The following is an 18,290-nucleotide window of genomic DNA, read 5'->3' as shown; positions in this document are numbered from 1 at the left end:
ACCCCAAAAGAAGAAATGATGTTATACTAAATCATTCTCTATCTGGGAAGTTTGCCTACTCGTCAGTTTTGTAGGGTATGTCTACACAGCCCATGGCAGCGAGACTCCCAGCCCAGGTCAATAGATGGGCCTTGCATGGCTGTGCTAAACACAGCTTTGTAGACGACACTTTGAAGCTGTGGTGTGAGCTGAAGCCCACATTCTCAAGCCCACGCCTTCCCTAGGCTTCAGAGCCCAGGCTCCAGCCTGAGCCGTAACATCTACACAGCTGTTTTTAGCACGGGGTAATGCAAGCCCCACAAGCTCAAGTCTGTCGACCCGGGCTGGGACGTTCACAGCCACGGCTGTGTAGATATATCTGTAGTGTCTTGGCAGTAGCACTCTGCTCAGCCAAAAATTAAATAAACCACGCTCCAAAACTTGAGCTCTCTTGCCATGGATGACAGACGTGTTTACAAAGGAGGTGAATAACGGACCCAACCAGAGCAACAGAAGAATGGAGAAGTAGAATTTCCTGGCGTGAGAAATTGAAACAGGTGCACATTTTGCCAAGTTAAGCTCTGGGGTACCAGCATGACAGTCTGTTATAAGTAATAAGCCTTCAAAATGACACGATCTGTATACCTAGTAGTATTTCAGTAACCTGTTTTAAGCACAGAAATCTCAAATGTTTCCTTCCTGGTTTAGTGTCCAGAGTAGTTTTACAGAAGCTGACACAACGTACCTGTTCCACACCAGCGATTTGGGCCCTGATCCAGCAAAGCTGTTAAGCACATGCTTAACTTTAAGCGCATGAGTAATCCCATTGACTATTCACATGCTTAAAGATAAGGATGTGCTTAAGGGTTTTTCCGATCCTTGCCCTAAAGAGATTGCAGTCTAAGACCCTGACCCAGCAAAGCACTTACAGTAAGCACATGCTTAACTTTAAGCACAGGAGTAATCCAGTTGAAGTCAGGGTCTCAAATTACCATCTCCCAATGGATGAGGGCTTAGATTGAAAGTTCCTTGGAATGGAAACCTCGTCTTTATACTTGTCATTAAAGAGCACACCACAGTTTTAAGAGTTATATAAAATAAATAATTATAATGAGCAGATCTACCACAGTTCAGGCTATTTGAAGCAACAAAACAGTGACAGAAACCCAGAGCACTGTGTTTCAAGTATGCTTCCTTACTGACTGATACAGTAGCTAAAGTAAAGAATCCGGATTGTCTTACAAATGGGCAGGTAGACATCTGGCCTTTCTTTCCCCCATTCATATAAATGGTGCTTCAATAAGAAAGTAACTTAAGACGTGAAAAGCTTATAATAATGCTGATTTGACGGACGTCAGCTTCTCTTTGCTATCACTACAGTCGTTCAGATCAGCAGCCTTTCTAATTAATTTATCTTGGGATGCATTCAAATATTCCTCCTCAGTAGCCAAGAAAGAAATCAAAGCACACCTTGAGAATGCCACAGCTGCCTCCCAAAGTGTCTTTTTCCTAAGAACAGACATACTTGTTGGCCAGATACTTTGAACTCATTGAGACTCATTTAATCAAAAGACAAAGGAATTGCAATACAAGGGTACGGTCCAAAGCCCACTGAAATCAACGGTAGTCTTTCCAGCAACTTCAGCGAGCTTTGGAGCAGGATTTAGGAGAATTAAGTTTCTGATTCCTCATTGCAAATCTCCTCTAACATATGTAAAAGAGTCTGGAAAGTTATTAACGGTAATTCTGGATTAAGGAAAAGTTCTACTCGGGTTACTTCCATCCTGACTGAAATAGGACCTGCCAGATATGCACTAGGGAAGCCTGGTCTCAATAGCTTTGGGAACTTCAGATAAGCATCTGAGCTTCAGGTTACTCATCGGAATCAAACCTCCAAGCCTTTTGTGGTTTGCTTCTTGCTCACGCTTTGCTCCTCTGTAATCCCAGAATTTAGTTTCTAAGCTTGCAGAGGCTGGACTCACAGCAGTGTTAAAACTGGACCCTTCCCTTCCAAGTTCTGCAGTCTCACAGCTAGCCTGAAAGACCCCAAACCAGGTCTCAGAACTAGGTCTAGTAAGTTATAATGTACCTCTTGTGATTATTAAATGTAGCACAAAAAAATAACCACTGAATTAAACAAGACTGAAGGTTAATTTGCCAGACCATGCAACAAGGGAATTCATGGCCCTGAGAGCATGCCGTCACCACTTCCTATATCTTTGGGGCCCAATTCTATGCTCTAATACTTTTGTGCAACATCTTCAATGGAAGTGCTGCAAGCATCCAGAATTTGACCAATACCTTGGCACTGTGGCCCCAATTAGGAAGTTACTTAAGTACATACCTAACTTTAAATGTAGTGACACAACTCACATGCTTGAACCTAAGCATGCTCCGGTATCGTTGTGAATCAGGGCCTAAGCATGTCAATGGCTTTGGGATCCTTGTGGATGAAAGTGTGAGATCAATGGAAGTCGTTCCCAGAAGCGGGTGAAAGGCGAAATATGAACTCCCCTCCACCAGGCCTAGGAACCCTCTTCCTTTTAGCGCCTTTTGGGGCATTTCCAGAAGCCTGCACCCCAGCCAAATTTGTATAGCTCTTGTCTTCCATGCTTCATTTCAGAAGATCCTGATTAGCCAGTGCCCCCAGTCCATCAGCCATGTTTAGGGCATATGATGAGAATCATCTGCTACCCTTGAAATCCAATACCAGAAGCATGAGGAAAAGACTAAGGAGGAAGGAATGACGGACTTCTTATTAATGAAACAGGGCACTAGAAGACTTCCTGGCTTGGACTGGATATCAGCCACCACCCTATACTGCAGAAGCAGGACAGACTGTCAATTCGCTTTTGCAGTATCTCCACTGACTGTTATGGGCTCAGAGACGTCCCTGGCTCCTTCGCAATGCCCTGAACCATGTCGTTTAATGGGGAAAAGTGATTTTAGGCTTCCTGGACTCTAGCCTTTCCCTGGCTTCAGCACACCTGAAGATTTCCACCAAGCTGTGTGACCGGTAGACCAACGTAAAAGAAAGACAAAACCAAACCATCTTTCTGATTGCAAATTAGATATCTTAATAAAAGTGAAAAAGTCAATCAACCATGATCATGTCAGTGTCAAGGGGGAGACGAAGCCCTATTGAAAATGGGCGACACTTCAAGGTCTTTTGAGAGCAGCTTCCTTTGCAGTTGTACAAGGGAAAACGTCAGACAACGCAGGGTCTGAGCCGAGGCCATTGTCTTTAATGGGACTCTTTTCATTGAGTTCAGGGAGCTTTAGATCAGGCCCATAAACCCCGATGAAACTTATGGACGTATTATTTCTTCCCTATGACACAAGGGTTTTGGCAAATGAATTAGTCTTTGAAAAGCACTTAGCAGTTGAAAGCAGTAGGTTAAATGTAGATATATGGATGCTACAGACCTTTCACGTACAGGCTATTGCTGAGCCACTAAAAAGTTATTTGCACTGCTGCTATGACAAGCATGTAATACATGGTTTGTTATGAGCAGGGGCATATGAGGGGCTGACCACTGAAAGTCTCCTACTGACGGGACAGGCTTTGGACCACTGTTTAAGAACGCAGAGGTTTTCCCATTTTCACAACTGCAAAAAGATTCCTACAGTACTCGTTTTTCTCTGCAGGAATTTGTCAGAAGCAGCAAGGTGATAATTCACAGCCTTTCGTTACTGTGCAGTGCCCAGCTGAGTTCTAGGGATTGACAGGAGAATCTGAACTCAAAAAGGACGCCAGTGGCTTGCAGCTCTGCCATAATATGGGGAAGTTAAATATTCAGGGCCAAACTGACGCCACAGACTATGGAATACATTTCACTAGGTGTCTCATGCAGGAAAAAAAAAAAAAAAAAGGTAACTGACTTACAGAGCTGCTGTTCCATTTGGGGGTTCTAGGGATGTTGTAAACAATTAGGGAGGCTTATAAAGTCAGTAGACTCTCATGATGAGGTAAAAGCCCCACAGTGCAAAATCTGGCTGATTTCACTTTTGTAGAATTCTTGCATCCAAATCCATGCATTGCACAGTGCTCCAAAGCCGACTCACTCACTCCCTGCTGCATTCCTGCCACTGCCACTGCCGGTCCTCTCCCCGCAGCCCTCCCCCATCTCTTAGGTCTTCTTATAGTGCCTTGGAATGCTTTTCCCTGTTGCTCCAGTGCCTCATCTGCAGCCTGGCTTTTATAATCACCTACCACACTGGCAGCTAGCTCTCTGTCTTGCGAGTGCTTTGATCCAAAACATGCTGAAGTCATTGGAAAGACTCCCTTTGTTTTCACTGAGCTTCGGCTTAGACCAGAGTGGCTGGTTGGTCAGTGCTGTTTCCGCGGCAGGAGTGATCAGTGTTTTTTTCATGCTTCCCCAGCTGTCTCCATATGCGTAAATTACACCCTTCCTTGTTTCCTTTCACCTGGATTGCAGTGTATCTAATCTGTATATCACTGAAGGATAATGAACCCTATATTGTAAACATCAGTTGCACTGTACAGGGAATGCTGAACATTTAGGAAATAACAGAACGCAACACAAAGAGGAGGTTTTGAATGCATTCACTACTGCAGAGCTGACAGTACATTGGAGCCAGTACACAGCAATGACCTGCCCCCTCCTTGCATGGCTCTGTCTCCCTTAAACAGCAGGGAACGATATCTAAGCCAACCAAGCAGATATTGCCCACCCACAGGTTGCTGGGATAAATTGAAGCAAAGACTGGAGACCTGATGGGGTTTGAAAAGATGGGAAATTTAGTCAGTCGGGGTCAAATTTTCAAAAGCGCTTAGCACCCAGCACCTCCGCATGAGAATAACGAGATCTACTGTCGAATGCTTTTGAAAATCTGGCCCCTATTTTTCTCATTGAATAAACGGCTGTGAGTTCATCTGGGTGCCTAAGTGTGGGATTTGGGAACCTCGTTTAGACAGCCTCGTTTGAAACTAGGCCCCAGGAAAGAGAGAACATTCAAGTCCAGGACTGAACCCACCACTATGTCAGCAGCAAATCATCAGTAAGGCAAACGCTTAGCGATATAAACTTAGTTTAACCAGCTCTAACTTTTGATCAAAAGCTAACTCCAAATTCCTCCATCGCAGCGCTGATGTCTCAAGCCACATTCAGCTGTCAGCAGTGGGGAAATCTCAGGTCCCTGATGGCTGGAAGCTAACTGCTTTATTTTCAGCCGAGTGCTCAGTGGTCTGTTAGCAATGGGAAGCACTCTTTATTCCCTCCACTGACACTGCAAAGCGTGTGTCCCAGCATCAGGGTTTTACAAAATGTCACCCCAGAGGAGCAAGTTTGACTGACTTCCATGGCATGGCATCCTGCGCTAAGGTCCAACCACCTGCACTTTTGATAAGGCACCTTATTGCTATCGTTATCTGCCAGACATCCCAACTGAGATTGAGACCCCATGGCGCCAGGCACTGTACAAACAGCGTAAGAAACCATCACTGCCTGGAAAGTTCACTGTGCAAGACGGATGAAGGGTGGGAGAAACCAAGTCATATCATCCCCCTTTTACCAAAGGGGAGCTGAAGTACAGGGTAGATTAAGTGACTCCAACCTAGATTTCCTGGAGCCAAATCTAATGCCTCTTCAAAGCATCTTGACCACTATTTTGTGCTGCTTAGGTGGTGTTGGAGCCAGGAAAATGTCCACTGCAAATAAAATATTTCCTCTTTATTCTTTTTTGTAAGTGTATCACTGACAGGCTCCGATGTGCACCTGAAGTGCTTGCATTTCATCGCTTGCCATTTCCAGCCCTGCAGAGCAGCAGAATGAAGGCCAGGCTCGTTCTGCTGATATTATATTTCTCTAATAACTGAGCTGCAATGTTAAGATCAACTGCTTGCTGCCATTAGTGTCCCAGCCCAGCATCGCGTGCTGCTCGTTGGCACCAAGCCTTTCCATGGATGGGTTATGGTCAGGAACTGAATCCTCTCTCCCTAGCTGCACTGCCCCTGCAACACTGCACGTAGGAGAGGCGCGTATAATTAAAGCGCTAGCATTTGTACGGTAAGGGCACATTCTGTCCTCCTCACATGCATGCACCAGTTGGAGGGGTGCATCTGCAACACACTCACTTGCCAAGTACTCAATGGCCATGTAGACAAGCCCCAGGTATAACTGCGCAGTGAACTCAATGTTGCTATGCAGATTTACACCAGCTGAGGAGCTGGCCTGTGTAGATTCCAAAAACAAGGTGTAACAACTCTCTTGCCGACGCAAGATGCCTCCTCCATCTGCAGCTCACTTCCACCAGCGGCTGTTTTGATAAGGGAGCGAAGGCGATCCTTTAAAATCAAACCCTGTACCTGATCCATGAGACACTTCCTGAGCTATGGCCCCGCCTCTGTTGCAGTCATTCCCCGTCCCATTTAGGCTACAAGCTAGGGGTGTGATTCCCCACTCACACAGATGGACTTGGACTAGCTCTCCTCTGAGCTAGCACCCTAAAAATCATCGTGTGGCCTTGGTAGCAAAGGCAGCTGTGGGGACATTGACTAGCTACCTTGAATACATACCCAGAGGGTTCAGGCAGGTGTGCGCTTCGGGTGGCTAGCAGGGGGCCTTAGTTTGTCTTGTTCCGACCTTTGTGTCAGTGTGGTTCTCGCAAATGTGTCGTCTTGTGCATTCTTTCGTACCACTGAACTTACAGGCTTTATGTGCATGCTCCATCCCTCCCACCAAGCACTGATATATAGTACTGCCTTCCCACACAGCAAACAAGACAGCCACAGTCCCACCCCCTTTCTAAAGAGACAGAAGAGGCAGAAACTGAAAATTCTAGATGTGAGGCTTGGTGCCAAGAAAATCCTGGTGTTTGTACTTGCCTCCGAGTAGAACTGAAAGACTCCCGTTCTCATCTAGAGGCTCATCGTTGCTCCTCACGTTATCAAATGACACGGCAAGAGCCTAGCTAAGATGTACAGGCTCAGTGCCTGAGGCAAATACGGTCTGGAAACCCCAAATCTATGCCTGGATTTCTAACAGCTTCTCTTAATAGTTCTGTGGTTGCATAAGCAGAGCAATCGTCATTTATGCCATGCACTAGATCGGACTGAACTGCCGGGATGGAACTCAGGACTTTCTGCTACAAAATACACAGGCCCCTCGCCAATGCTTAATTTGTTCCAGGGTTTGCCAGGCCTGAGCCCCACCAGCTCTAGGCTTGGCAGTTCATAGCCCCGGCACCTCTGGAATTATGAAGTAAACAAACAAAAAAATAATTGCTTGAGTCCAGGCAGCTCTTTCGTTACAATTTAAACACTGCCGCTAGCATCTGAGCGAGAAGAAAATTGCTGTGAGCTGTCATAGCGTTAGAGCTTATATCTTTCAGTTGGGAAAGCCAGAGGGCGATAGCTTCATAAACATTTGAGACGGACCATCATTCGATCCAGGATACATGTACTTACGTGCAGCAGTCAGTGCATTGCACATCCCTGAGCCGTATTTCACCAGCCCGGGAGGTTTTTTAAAGCTTCAGGACAGAGCACAGCGCTTTGCACTGCGAAGTCTGTATTTAGCCACCAGGAATGCCAAATAGCTCTTTAAAAATTGCAAATAAAATGTTAGGTGTCTCTTTATTTTCTTTGTTAAGTGCTAGCATGGACACCTCAAAATCTGGCCCATTTTTAAAGAGGTGTGTGGCTCCCGTAGGGAATTAACCTGACTGAACTCTACAGCCATTTCTGTTTGTTCATTCCTTTTTGCTGATTGACTAGCAATCTTGGAGCTGTGGGCCCCCTCTTCCTCTCTCTAGATGCATACTCCACTTCAGAGCTCCAACAGGGGGAACTTGCTTAAGTGGATCCTCCCGCCTCAAAATGTCTATCTTGGTGAGCTGCCATTCAAACAGTTCTTTTAGTTGGAGAATCCCCAGCCCCTAGCAACCCCATGGACCGTATTACAACATACCATGTGTCAGTTGTGCTGCAAAAAGCTGCTGGGGAGGACATGGTATCAAGAGAGACTCTGTAATAACTGAATTGGTAGTTTATTGAGGAGTGAGTACCTCTTTGGTATCATGAGTGACCTCTGTTCCCTGGCCTTCAAAGGGAGGACTAGTCCCTTCCGAGATGAACAAACAGGACTGTATCATACCTATACCCATACCTGGATCTGTAGCTACCCTTACAGTTTACTTAGACTTGCTGCTCAGGGATTTCTGTGCCTCCTGAAATGCTTGTACATCAAAGGTTGTCTCTAGCCTAGGACAAAGCTTGATTCCCTTTGATTTCTTACAGCAGTGGATGATAAATAATGCATCTAACTGGACAGGAGGCTCAGCAGCCCTACCAAAAAGCTCATGTCAGCAGCCTGGAGCTGAATTTTCAGCATTTTAGTTCATTTAGATTTAATCAGACTTGAATGATTGAAGGCAGGTCTGCAGGAAAAAGCATTTCTAGCCAACACTCCAAGATCCCATGTGTTGTACAGTCACAGTGAGTGTTGAGAGATACCACTGCCCCCTGTACTATGGGATAATTATTTACTTTTTCAATTTGACTGGACTTCACCTTAAAAATAAAATGGAATAAAGTGTATTCTTTGGTTCCATTAGCAGTGATATATTTTTAGCCATGGGATCATTGATGAGGGTGGAAAGGAATTTCTGGAGTAATTGCCATGCAGTGTTCAATTCTCTATAGGTTCTCCTCACTGTAATATCGGAGTCCCTGGATCCTGAACCCTGGATCCCAGCTTAGTCTAACACTAGGCACGTACGTGATAGGCAGATGGCAGACTCACTGACATTTGATTTTTTGACATTGCTCTTCTCCCATGACAAGCAGGATCATTTAGACTGACAGTGTCTTTCTTGCATAGTGCTGGTTGTAAAGCTCTTTCTGAGATTGCTGGGGAAATGAGGGGGAACCTGGTCACTGAGCCTTAACGTCATTTGACTTCCTTTGCACTGAAGTCTTGATCCTGTGCACTGCGCTAAGATGATGGAAGCACGCCACTGCTTCTGACTTCCATGGGAACAGATGGAGCCTTTCCTGTACTCTACAGTAATCTCGGTTCTCTCTCATTATTCCCCTCCAGCTATTTAGCAATTGATGTGCACTGGAAACTTACCGAGGTCGACCCCCTGAACCTCCTAAGAGTTTAAATTTTTAAACAGTGAGTGTCATTAACCACTGGCACAAGTTACCAAGGTTCATGGTGGATTGTCCAATCCTGGCAATTTTTAAATCCAGATTGGATGTTTTTCTAGAAGATCTGCTCTAGGAATTATTCTGAGGAAATTCTCAGGCCCGTGTTACACAGGAGGCCAGGTTAGATAATTACAATGGTCCCTCTGGCCCTGGAATCTAAGAATTTCTATGAACGTCCCACCTACAACCCCCACAAGGGGGGTCACAGCTCTGCTCTGTTTCCCTTTCCACTTGATGCAGTTACAATAACCCAGTCACCCCTCAAACTTCTTTAAAATTAAGCTCATGGCCCTTTCCTAAAACCTGGGCTTCACATAAAGAACAGAACTGACCCCACCTGGATTCTGGGTGGTTTCTGGCACAAGGGGAAATTTTTTCACAACCCCAGAGCAGATCCCAAGAGTATGTAACTGGTTAAACCGACGTTAACTGGTCCTGAATGTGGTATGTGGTAAATTTCCACCTGGGTCTCTGTGATGATGTCTATGATCCCATTAAAACACATCTGTAAATATCTGTGTAGCTTTCTCAGAGCACAGAAGCCTGGGCCTGGAACTGAGGTTATGCAAAGCGAGTGAGACAAATTACTGTGCTGCTCTGTCTTTTCCTATTTCTTAGCTCCACCACCCTTCCCAGGGATTTCGCTTTGGAACGGTGCGAGAAAGCAGTGCTGAAGATTATGTCAGGCAGAGCTTCCCAGAGATGCACGAGTACATGAGGCGGTACAATGTACCTGCAACTCCAGATGGGGTGGAGCACCTGAAGTGAGTCTGTGCATGCTACGCTTCACGTGATAACAGATTGAGCAATCAAAGAGCAATCAATTTCACAGTCCTTGGCTACACTTTCTAAAGCCCCTGAAGTCAATGGACATCTTTCCAATTACTTCAGTGGGCTTCGGATCAGGCCTTAGATATTCTAAGTGTCCCCTGCACGTGCTTTCTGTATATATTTTAAAAGGTAACCAACTGATTGCCTGGCTCATAGCTGATTTTACCTTTTAAAAGGCATCAGTATCATTGCACAGCATGGCAGAGGTGGTGAAGAAAGAACAAGCTCGTTCTCCTTTACTAGGAAGGAGCAAAGCCACCATAACAATTACAGGACGGAGAGCACAGAGAGGTGCTCGCTATCCCCCGGCAAAGCAGCCTTTTACATTGCAACCAGAGTGCCAAGACGGCCCTTCTGCTGCTAACTGGTGGCAAAATAAATCCAGGCAGGTTTCTGTGCTTGAAAGATATTCACTAGGCAGTGGACGCTATCCCTGAGGCAAGTGCACAGTACTGATGAAAGCAAACATTAGAAATCTCCCACACGATAGCGAAAGGCAGATGGCCTCAAACAGAGATTCCGGAGAAAGATTTCCAAAAAGGGTTAGACATTAATAAGAACGTCAGAGACACTAGACTGGTGGAAAATTGTAAGAACATCAGTCCTCGTGCTTCCAGCAATGAGTGTGGCTTCAAATACATTTCCCTCACAATGTCCATGTTCTGCAGTTGTTGACATACATCACAAGATAGGAGGCTGCCGTCATGGTCATAATTACCCCCCAGTTTAGATCCCATGGTGATCCGTATAACCTGAGATTATATCGTTTACTATCTTTGTTTCACGGTGCCCTCATTCGTTTTCATGATTAACTCCTAAGCCACATCCCTCGGTGGATGTAATTCAGTATAGTCCCATGGAAGTCAGACAAAGCCCTGGCTGGGATGATATAGTTGGGGTTGGTCCTGCCTTGAGCAGAGGGTTGGACTAGATGACTCCTAAGGTCCCTTCCAACTCTAATCTTCTATGATCGCTGCCAGTTTACACCAGTTGAGGATTTGGGAATTTGTTTTTTTCCCCCTTGATTGGGTGAGAACACGCCGTGCACATTCCCACACGGCTATCTGTACTTTAAAATTTGCTTTCCATAAAAACATTCATACCAGTGAAACGCAAACATCTGAATGGCCATGGAAACTAGAAAACAAGTCTGGATGAAGGGCGTTTGTTTTAAAGCAGCACCGTGTACTCATGGAAAACCTGACGTCGGGTTTGCCCAGCTTTAATTTTTACCACAGTATAGATCAAGGCTAGGAGCAGCACAAGGAAACAGACCTTGAGCAACAGCCTTAGATATTTTTGGTTTCCCTCCTGTGGTCTCTGTGCCACTGTGCAGGGAACTGAATTTGATTCACACCCTGTTGGACTTTCCTTCTTCCAGGTCAATGATATGACAAGTACACAAAATTGGTCCTTATGCTGCTAGCCAGATCTGCCTCTCTGCACATGAACCCTTTAGACTTTGATATTTAACTCAGTTCTGTGTTTATATCAGTAGCCCCTGAGTCTCTTCTTTACTGGGTTTATAAATTAGGTTTTGGCTTGGGTTTGTGTTGGGTTTATATCAAATATATTCCTGGTTTCCAGCCCTGAAACAATAGCTTCTGTGTCAATGAGCACAACTGTGTAGCTTCTTGTATTAAGTGATTCTGTTTTCTTACTTTGATCCTGAATACAGGCATGATCCACAGAAACTGGATGCCTTCATCATGGATAAAGCACTCTTAGATTACGAAGTTTCGATAGATGCTGACTGCAAACTTTTGACGGTGGGGAAACCGTTTGCCATTGAAGGTATTACTCAGTTTCAAACAGTGTCCTTCTCCTTCTGAGACATTCTGCCTCCCAGCATGGCAAATAATGAATGCAGACATCAGAATTAAAGACTGTGGGTGAGATCCTGGCCCCACAGAAGTCATGGCAAAACTCCCATAGATTTCAGTGAAGCCAGGATTTCACCTGATTCGGTCTTTCCATGTTTTCATTTCAGCTTTCAAATCCCTTGCCTATTGCATTGTTCTCTGTCTCACTGTTATTTATTATTGTGGTAGCATCTACAAGCCCCACGCAGGGACCTCCATTATGCTAGGCACTGCACAATCAGAACAAAAGGCAGTCCCATCCCAAAGAGCTTGCCATCTAAGTGTTTAATCTCAGGCTAGTCCTATACAGACAAATAGGAGAAAACAGCCTCCTGGAAAACATTCACATGTATGTTGCAGTATCACTGTGTTGTTCTTGGGCTTCTAATTTGGTGCATTCGTTTTGCAGGCCTAGTCATTTGCGCGAGTCATACTGAGTGCACAAATGCTGGCTGCATTCTCCTGGTTTGCACTGCGAAATCTCATTTGGGTTTGGGCCCCTTCAGACTAAAGAAGAGCCAACACAGCCTTGGGTCTGGTTTTTGGGACCCTAGAGCCAACTGCCACACAGATACCTGAAAGGGACGTACTGATACCAACTACTCATGGACAACCAAAACCAACCAACCAAAAAACCCATTGCATTGTATTTTCTCCTAGGGTATGGCATTGGCCTTCCCCCAAACTCTGCACTGACTTCAAATATATCTGAACTGATAAGCCAGTACAAGTCCCATGGCATCATGGACGTTCTGCACGACAAGTGGTACAAGGTAGTACCGTGTGGGAAAAGAAGTTTTGCTGTCACTGAGGTAAGCGATCTATTTAGTGGTCACAGAAATGACAGTATCTAGGGTTTACTCTGACTGCTTATTATTGAGCTCCAGGAAGATTCAGGATTCATAACAGACAAAAATCCCTGCCTGGAGGAGGTAACAATCTAAGTGAAGTGGTAGCTTGATGAGCAATGATTACTAATGCATCAGTGCGCTGGGAACAGAGGGCAGGAATAACTGCAGTAAGACTGTGTGGTTGCATTTGGATGGTGATGCTTGCATCACGGAGGTTGTGTGTGTGTGTTAGAGCAGAATGCAATGTTTAACGTTGCAGCAGGTGGTTAGAACAGCAGTACCTGGCACTACAGCAGATTTTGTAGGTACAGGTACACGTAGTTAAGCGGAATCAATTTAGTGCAGTGTAGTTGTACGGTGAGTAGTTTTAGTCTCCCATAGATCACTCTGAAATAGCTAACAACGGGAACATCATTATAAAAAGGACAGGAGGAATCTCACCTATTCCATTAATATAACTGTGCCTACTGTATACTCAGAGGGTACTATCTGCTACAGGGATAACAAAGATTTCAGCTAATTGCACTTTATTTGCGGCTTGGAACTTTCGAACCTAAAAATTGGGGGCATTAAGGTATCACTGGAAGATCAACCTAGATGCATATTTAATAAATTTAGCAAAAAACTGAAGTATATAGAGGCTAATCCTCTGCTGGAATAAATTGGCATTACTCCATTGATGTCAACGGATCAAAGCCAATTTACAGCAGCGGAGAATATGGTTCATTGTAAAATAAAAAGACATCTAATAGGAATGAGAAGGAAGGTAGTTTTCTTGAGGGAATCCAAGGGTTAAGAGATTTGAAAGGGAATAAAAAAAAGTCAAAGCCTTGAGCCTAAAAATAGCTTGTAGCTTAGAAGTTACGATGTTACATTTATTTTGCACATTTTGTTCCAAAGTGCTGTATTCCTGACACAAGCTATATATTCCTGCTCATTTGAAATACACAGTCAGGGCTCCATTGTCCCTCATCTGATTCAGCCCATCCCTACCCCAGGCCTCTGTGTTACGTGGGGATCTGGAAGAGTGACCAGAAAATTCCACACAAGAGCCTGATTTTGTGGGATTTCCATTTCTCCGGGCCCAAAAGGTTCAGATGAACATCTAAATTCCTTGGTGCTGAGCCACTAAAGCTACTGGAGTTTTATCCATCACTAATTGTTATTAGCATCTTCAAGAAACTGGTTTAAAATAAAAACCCAGATATAAATATCCTCAAATTTTGGTGAAGTATAGATCTGAATCCAGATCTATATTCATTAATATCAACATGAGCCTAATTAATCCTTTTTTTAATTGATCAAAATGGAATGTTTCCTCTATAAAACTCAGACTTTTGTGACTCTTCAATGTTCACACAAACTCCAGGGGAATAAAATAAAGCTGATTTCAGGCAATTTCTGATCCAGTTGATCTGGAGACTATATTAATATCCAGAAGGAAATGTTCCTGGGGAAAGGCCAGTTTTTCCATGCAGCATATTTACTCTTGACAGCCTGTTAATTCTGTGACCTCCTGTTATTTCACATTTTAAAACAACATTCTCGTGAATTACACCTGATCAACCTTGCCAATAGAAGTTAATTAGCAAAAGTGTCTTAGAGTTGAAAACCCTTGTCTGTCAGGGACAAACTTGCCTTTTGAGTGCTTCACTCTGAAATGTTTAATTGGCTTGTTAAGCTCTTGCATTTTAAAGAGGACAGTAAGATCACAAATACATTTGACAAGTCTCTTTTCAAAGAGCCCTTTGGAAGCTTTGTCAGGGAAGCAGGGAGGTACTTGGTTTTAATCCCAGTATGGAACTGATCTCGAGTGTCAGTGACATGCTCTTTAAACCCCTCCTCCCCACAATTACCTTAACAAAATGGACGAACTGAATGACCTCAGTGTCTGATTCACAGCACTCCTAACCTCTGTCTGTCTCCATGTCTCTCTCTAGCTTACTTCCTATTAGAGACCTATATGGTCCACCAGATCTCACTATGCCACACTGACCGCGCCTCAGATCTCTGCTGTTAAAAATACACGGGTACAGCTGAATGTGCAGTTTTTCCTACTTCTTCCCACATACGCATTTACATGGGGCGGCTCAGACCTTGAACACAACGTGGCATGGCTGACTCTCCTGGTGTATGTGAACTGAATAGAATCAGAGTCCACGGGCATTCTGATGGCAATGCGGCTCTCAAAGGCTGACTGACAGCTGTCTAGAAGGCTGCAGTCATTAAATCCCCTCATTCATTTTACAAGCTTAAATGATGTCCGTGGACAAGGGGCCCACCATCATACTGAGAAGTAGGCAGGCGACAAGATTGGTTGTCAGGAGCCTCTGGAAAAGTGAATCCAGTCTAGGGCTACATTAAACTTTGATTTTTGAAACAAGAGTTGCATAGCCACATAACCTGTTCTTTATCATCATGCATAATAGATCTCAGGAGTGGAAAATGTCGATTCTGTGTTTTCTCCTCTGCCAGTCAACCCATCAACAAGCCTTTCAAAACAAAAACAAAAAACGCCTCCCCAAGTGTTTAGTGATCCAGACAATTTTTGGACGAGTACAGGTACAGACAAAAGCCGAAACTACCTGAGACCCAAAGATGTAAGATCTGCATCACGCCCCATCTAAAGCATTTTATTTGGGTGGGTAGGGCCTGGAGAGAGCGGGAATAGAAGCAGCCTTATCTTTAGCATCAGGATCTCATTCAGCCAGCTGAATTCCAGAATCAGACTTTTGGCTAGAGATAGGTCCAAGCCACAGAACTCAGATCCAGATTTTAAGCATCCCCAACATTTGTCAGTTCTGGGATTATGGCTCCAGTTTATTTCTATTTTTGCCAAGAGGCACTTGTTTTGTGGCATTTTTCAGGCCCTCCTCAAGACTGTTTCTAGAATCTCGGGACTTTTAGCTGTGCCAAAGTAAGACTGACAGCGAATCGATTAGAAGAGGAAAAGATAGATAGGACCTGCCCAGGCAAGCTGCAGAGAAGATGCTTCTTGAGTCTTGCTATTTTCTGGATTCATTTAAGGGACGGCATAAAATAAAAAAAGGCATCAAATAAATTGTTTGAAGTGTCATCTTGGTCTTTTCTCTTGCCCACTGTGAACATGCGTGGATAGATTAAGACATTAAGTGCTAGAGCATATAAATACGTGAACAGAGACATCTAGTGGCTGTAACACTACAAAAGTTCCACAGACCTTTGTTAAACACTGCATACATGCTTTTTAGATGCTATTCGTGCTCCGTTAATGAGGGATGAGTCAGGAAGGAAAGCAAACAACACGTTGATGTGGAACGGATGAAATAGCAAACCTGAGATCAGCAGTTATTGAGAGAGAAGAGATATGGAAGTCAATGTCATTCTGGTCATTTTTCTGATTAGAACCCCAGTTTAAAAACACAAAGTGAATAAACAAGAACTGCTCTTGCACATTCATCTACTGTAAACATTGCAGTAACATTGTGATTGCGCCAAAGCCAACTGAAAACGATGATGTTCATGAGTTTTCAATCAAGCACTTGATGTAGTTTTGGCCCAATCCTATGTGATGCTGAGACACCTGGGTTCAGGATCATTGGGTCCTACGGCAGCAGCTCAGACTGTATCTGTCTGAGGTAGGAAGAAATGGTGGTATTATCAAAGCAGTCAAAGAATCCCAATGTCCTTCTAAGAATATAAACATGAGAAGAGCTACGGGAAGGGTGGGGAGAAAAGTCTGCAAAAATTCTTTCCAGTTCAAAAGAGCATTTCTGTTGGACTGTGTCACAAACCTTGTGTGTTTCCTTTCTGTGCATCTTCAAACACATCAGCTTTACTTGTGTTGTCACAGTTCCAGGGCGAGCTGCACTTTACACCCCTTTTAATCCCTCTTGACCAATCCTTCAGGTGACGCTTCCCCTCTTTCAAAGGGCGGGACCCTGCAGTCTAACTACTCTGGGACTCTCAGTGATGGCCCTCGCCCCCATTTCCCAACTGCACCAACCTGAGAAGCCCAACTGTGTTTAGCACCTGTGAGCACTTTTGCCTCCAGGGACCTGTGATTGACCAGCAAGATGGTTAAAGTGACTCAAAAAAATCGCTTCTTCAAAACCAAGCATTATTTAGTCACCAGAAGTAGAGAGCAAACAGAGAGAAGGGATAAAACAAGAATAACAAAACAACAAAAGTCCTGTACGCCTGGTTCCTTCCTACACTTTATTCTTGCCTTGCCAGTGCTGGATAAGTACCACTGAAGCCAGATCTCCCTGCTCCGACAGGGAATGACAGACCCCTACAGCTTTCTCTATCTCTGTGTCAGAGACTCCTTTCCAGCTACAACTGCCCACTCAATGCCCTTCTTCTCCACACCAGGATCTTTACAGTTTTGGTATCCCCCTTGATCCAGAGAAGACTAGAGCTTGCTAACCTGTGTGCCACAATTTACCTCCTGTAACGTGGGGAATGATGATTCCTACCTCACAGAAGTGTGAAATTTAAGCCACTGATCCTTGTAAAGCACGTTAAGGTCCTGGGGTGGATGGGCATGAGGATTATTACAAAGACATCAATAGAGCTGCTGCTTACTGTTCCACCTCAACAGCGAATCACAGCGGTAGCTGTGGAATGCAATAAAGCTGCTGCATTCAATGTTGTGACCATGTTGGTCCCAGGATATTAGAGACACAAAGTGACCTTAAGAAAAGCTCTATGTAAACTCAAAAGTGTCTCTCTCTCACCACCAGAAGTTGGTCCAATAGAAGATATCACCTCCCCCACCTTGTCTCACCCACCTTTATTACAGAAGCTGCTGGGATGTTTGCAAAGACGACTCATGAGTTTTGTAAACAGCCACGGTTGGTCCATGGCTAATCTCAACCTGCTAATGCAGCCAGGAAGAGGGAGAAGGACACAAATATGATTTCCTTTAGCAGGAAGGTAAAAGGAATAGTTGATTTTGCAGGCAAAGCAATATCTAGACTGCTGCTGATTCTCAGCTCGACTCCTTACCTTGATATTTTGTCTGCTACATACGACTCGTGGAATGGTGTGCACAGCACCATTAAACACAAACCATCACCTTTCTGAAGAAGGAAAATGCACATATACACACACAAAACTAGAAAAGTTATCATTTTGCAAGGAATTGCAGGTGAGGCATTAGTAAATCTCTGTCTCCAAGGAGGTATAAACAGGTGGATACAGGCTTTCCTAGTTCCTGTAATTCTATTCCAACTGCTGTTTTTCCCATTAGTTAACAGCAGACAGTTTACAGAGAGTAACGAATAGTGTCCTAACTCCATGGCCATCTTTTGGCCACAGTTGTCAGTTGAGTGCCTGCTATGATTGCTCAGAACTTTATAGCCACAGCAGGGGTAGAATTCAGATCCTCTTGCTCCTAAAACACAGGTACTACCACTTGAACTTGGATTGTAAACTCTTTGAGACAGAGACGGTCTTCTCATTCTGTGATAGTATGTTAGATGCTGTACAGAGTCCTGGTCTACATCTGTGGCTCCTAATTGCTACTGCAGTACAAATAATAAATGAAAAATATGTGAATTTCTGCTGGCAGTATAGGGCCTATGACACATAGTTGTACCATTTCGATCC

General features: G+C 44.3%; 1 protein-coding gene across 1 annotated transcript in view; it reads left to right on the top strand.

Moving 5' to 3' along the window:
- GRIN3A (glutamate ionotropic receptor NMDA type subunit 3A) overlaps positions 1–18,290 on the top strand; it is a 72,952-nt gene that overhangs the window by 42,635 nt on the left and 12,027 nt on the right. Inside the window, exons 5-7 of the mRNA XM_067553261.1 lie at positions 9,773–9,918; positions 11,664–11,779; positions 12,508–12,659. Of these exons, the coding sequence (XP_067409362.1) occupies positions 9,773–9,918; positions 11,664–11,779; positions 12,508–12,659 (414 nt within the window). The remainder of the gene's footprint in view (positions 1–9,772; positions 9,919–11,663; positions 11,780–12,507; positions 12,660–18,290) is intronic.

The sequence above is a fragment of the Emydura macquarii genome, unplaced genomic scaffold, assembly GCF_026122565.2.
Source record: "Emydura macquarii macquarii isolate MOO-44397 ecotype Brisbane River unplaced genomic scaffold, CSIRO-AGI_Emac_v2 contig_1451, whole genome shotgun sequence".
In the NCBI taxonomy this organism is placed as follows: domain Eukaryota; kingdom Metazoa; phylum Chordata; order Testudines; family Chelidae; genus Emydura; species Emydura macquarii.
The sequence above is the reverse complement of the archived record's forward strand: the minus strand, read 5'-3'. Positions and strand labels throughout refer to the sequence as shown.